This window comes from Lipotes vexillifer, unplaced genomic scaffold, assembly GCF_000442215.2.
Source record: "Lipotes vexillifer unplaced genomic scaffold, Lipotes_vexillifer_v1.1 scaffold613, whole genome shotgun sequence".
In the NCBI taxonomy this organism is placed as follows: domain Eukaryota; kingdom Metazoa; phylum Chordata; class Mammalia; order Artiodactyla; family Lipotidae; genus Lipotes; species Lipotes vexillifer.
This window is the reverse complement of record NW_006792345.1, coordinates 330,936-334,009: the sequence shown is the minus strand read 5'-3', so window position 1 is coordinate 334,009 and position 3,074 is coordinate 330,936. Positions and strand designations below refer to the sequence as shown.

Below are 3,074 nucleotides of genomic sequence, written 5' to 3'. Positions count from 1 at the left end.
AGGAACACCTGGCTTCAGGCTGCCCCTTACCTTTAATGTAAATACGGAAGATGTCATCCTTCACATATGACATCGCCATCTTCAGTTCCTCGTCACTGGAAAAGGCAACCAAGTCCCCGTCCTCATCTAGATTGTTTAAAAGACAGCAAGTGAGCGCCCAGGGCTTCTCAGTTGGACACAAGCTGCTGAAAAGGGCTGAGACCAGTGCGAAAGGGGCACTTGCAGGGCTATAAACTGAAGCCCACTTGTCTGAGCCAGGGGAAAGTAGGGCTGAGGCCAAACTACCCATTCACTCTGCCACTGCCTGGAGAGTAAGTACTCCAACCTGGACCCTGGGCGCACACGAGAGGCAGAGTACATGTGTGCAGGCACAGCAATGGTAGCACCTGGCCACCTGCCACTCTGCCTCTGCACTAGCTGCCCCGTCAGAAAGGTGCTGTCTCCATCCACATCCAACCAGACCCAGCCCCCCCATCAACTGTGTGAGATCCCCATCTGTTGACCTGCTCCTCAAGGGTCCAGCCCCTCCAAAAGCCTTGGACCTCTTGTGCCTTAGGAGAGTAAAGTAGAATGCATCTGCCTGCTTCCTCCCCCAACAAAGCTAAAATTACGTATTTATATGTAGTCTCCAGTTTTTACATGTTGGCTCAAATGGTTTAAAGCATCACCATGCAAGACAAACCACACCATACATCTGCAGGCTGGTTCAGGTCTATGGATCACCAGATGCAACATCTACCATAAAAACAGGGGCTGTATCAAAAGGTGGAAACAACCCAAATGTCCATCAACTAATGCACAGCTCAGCAAAATGTGCTGTGTCCATAAAATTGAACCTTTCCCAGCCCCAGAAAGGAATGAAATACTGATACATACTACAACATAGGTGAACCTTGAAAACATTATGCTAAGTAAAAGAAACCAGTTACAATAGACTACATATTTTTACATGAAATGTTCAGAATAGGGAAATCCATAAACAAAGTAGATTAGTGGTAGTTTAGGGCTGGGGGTATGGGATGATGGGGATGGGAGGATAGCTAAAGCACAGAGTTTCTTTATAAGGTGATGGAAAGGTTCCAAGATGACTGTGATAACGGCTGCACAAATCTGTAAATATGCCAAAAACTGTACACTTTAAATGGATGAATTCTATAGTATGGGAACTGTAGCTCAATAAAACTTATTTTTAAAAAAGGTGGAAGAAATCCAAAAAAGAGGGGATATATGTGTAGGTATGCCTGGTTTACTTTGCTGTACAGCAGAAACTAACACAACATTGTAAAGCAACTACACTCCAGTAAAAATTTTAAAAATAAATAAACAACGATCTACTCTGAAAATAAATAAATTTTAAAATTTGGGGCCCTGGCAAGATGGCAGCAGTCCTGAGGAAGGTCCTAGCACGGACCCACCTACCGGCAGGCCCGCCTCCGTCCCAGTCACAACCTCCCCCAACCCCACCCCCAACAGCCACGAGTCTTGCCAGCGCAGCTAGAAACTGAGCTGGCTCCTGGGCTCTGTCCCTACACCAACACTTCTCAAGAACGCTTTCATCTGGTCCCTCTATCCACTGCCAATGGGATAACGTCTGGACTCCGCCTGGTCTTGGGCGTTCTGTGGTCTGTCCCCGACCTCCCCTCCCAGCCGCCGGCCCGGAACTCGCGGGCCAGGCCGCACAGCTGAGTCCTCCTCCCCAGCCAGCCCTTCCTCCTAGTCTGCCGGCCCAGGCTCTTCCGGGTTATTATCACAACCCCCACCTGGCACTGGCAGGCCCAGACTCGGCAGCAACAAGATGTCACTGTAACCTGAGTGCCCCTCTGACCACCCTGTGCCTGCTCGCGAGCCGGTGAGGACGCCCCGGTGCGCCTTCGCCAAGATCTGCAACATCATGGCGGGCGGGGGTGGGGGTGGGGGAGGAGGTCTCTTACGCCGCCAGGCCTGAGATCCGCCCGGAGAGCCGGGCAGCGCCTGACCCTACAAGGGCCGGTTGTAGTCACCACTTCTCGTCACCAGGATGGCACCCGAAGCCGAACTAGGGACCCACGCGGGCCGCCGTCCACCCAGCGAGCAGCCAGAGCAAACCCCCGCAGACGCCACCAGGCCCGACGAGAAAGTAGAGGCAGCCACCCCGCCGGCAGGGCAGGACTGCGTCACGACCCCGCGCCGCTGCCTTAGGGCGCCCGGCCCGCTCACCGCGGTAGTGAGCCTGGAAGCCGCCGGGCCGTAGTACAGGGAACAGGGCGGCCACCCGGCTCAGCAGCCGCTCGCAGGACCGCGGGCCAGCTGTGGACTCAGCTTCCGCTTCGGGCTCCGGGCTAAAACAGAAGCTGAAGCGGCGGATCTCGCGGGCTGCGTCCTCCTTGCCCAGAAGGTAGGCCTTCACGGTGAGCGACGCCATCGCCGGCAGTTGGGAAGCAGGAGTGGAGCCGTTGGGTAGCCGCTCAGGCGTGCGCCTTTTGTAGGGCACTCTGGGAGCCCCGCCCTCCCCACTTCCTGGAGGCGGGGTCTGAGCGCGCCCGGTCCAGCCCTTGCTGCCAGGCCGTCGCGCGCGAGCCACCCTGCGGGAGCCCCAGACTCATTACAGCCTCCTCGCCGCTGGGCCCCCTCATAGCCGCCCCCTTTCCTCATTGCCCCTAATGCATCAGGGACCCCAAGAGGCCGGCCCCGCAGTCCGACCTCTCGGTCTGGCGCCCGCCTCTGCACCTAGGGAAAGGGACCGGCCAGGGTCCCGCCCCAGATCCCTCGCAGGTCTGGTCCTGGCCGTGACTCAGCAGAGCAGAACCCAGGCCGCCCGGAGATGGCCAGTGCAGGAGGGAGGTGGACAACAGAGGCCGGAAGCCAGGAAGTTCCTAGGCGCTCAGCGGGCACCGCCACCTAGAACAAATTGGCTCCCGAGGTGCTGTCCTGACCTTGTCACTCTTGGCAGCCGACCCCATTCGAAGCCATCGGCTTTTCAGGTGGCAGCCCACTCCGCCATCCCCAGCATCCTCCATGACTGTCCCTTACTGAGTTGAGGGACAGACCCCCAACTGAAGTCTGAGCACCAGAGAGGAGCTCCCAGTTTGATAGGG

At 56.7% G+C, this 3,074-nt stretch overlaps 1 protein-coding gene across 1 annotated transcript in view; it reads right to left on the bottom strand.

Moving 5' to 3' along the window:
- SQSTM1 (sequestosome 1) overlaps positions 1-2,479 on the bottom strand; it is a 12,314-nt gene extending 9,835 nt beyond the window's left edge. The window contains exons 1-2 of the mRNA XM_007465505.1: positions 2,197-2,479; positions 31-126 (exon numbers count right to left, since the gene is read on the bottom strand). Of these exons, the coding sequence (XP_007465567.1) occupies positions 31-126; positions 2,197-2,401 (301 nt within the window). The 5' untranslated portion in view covers positions 2,402-2,479. The remainder of the gene's footprint in view (positions 1-30; positions 127-2,196) is intronic.
- Between the last annotated feature and the right edge of the window lie 595 nt (positions 2,480-3,074).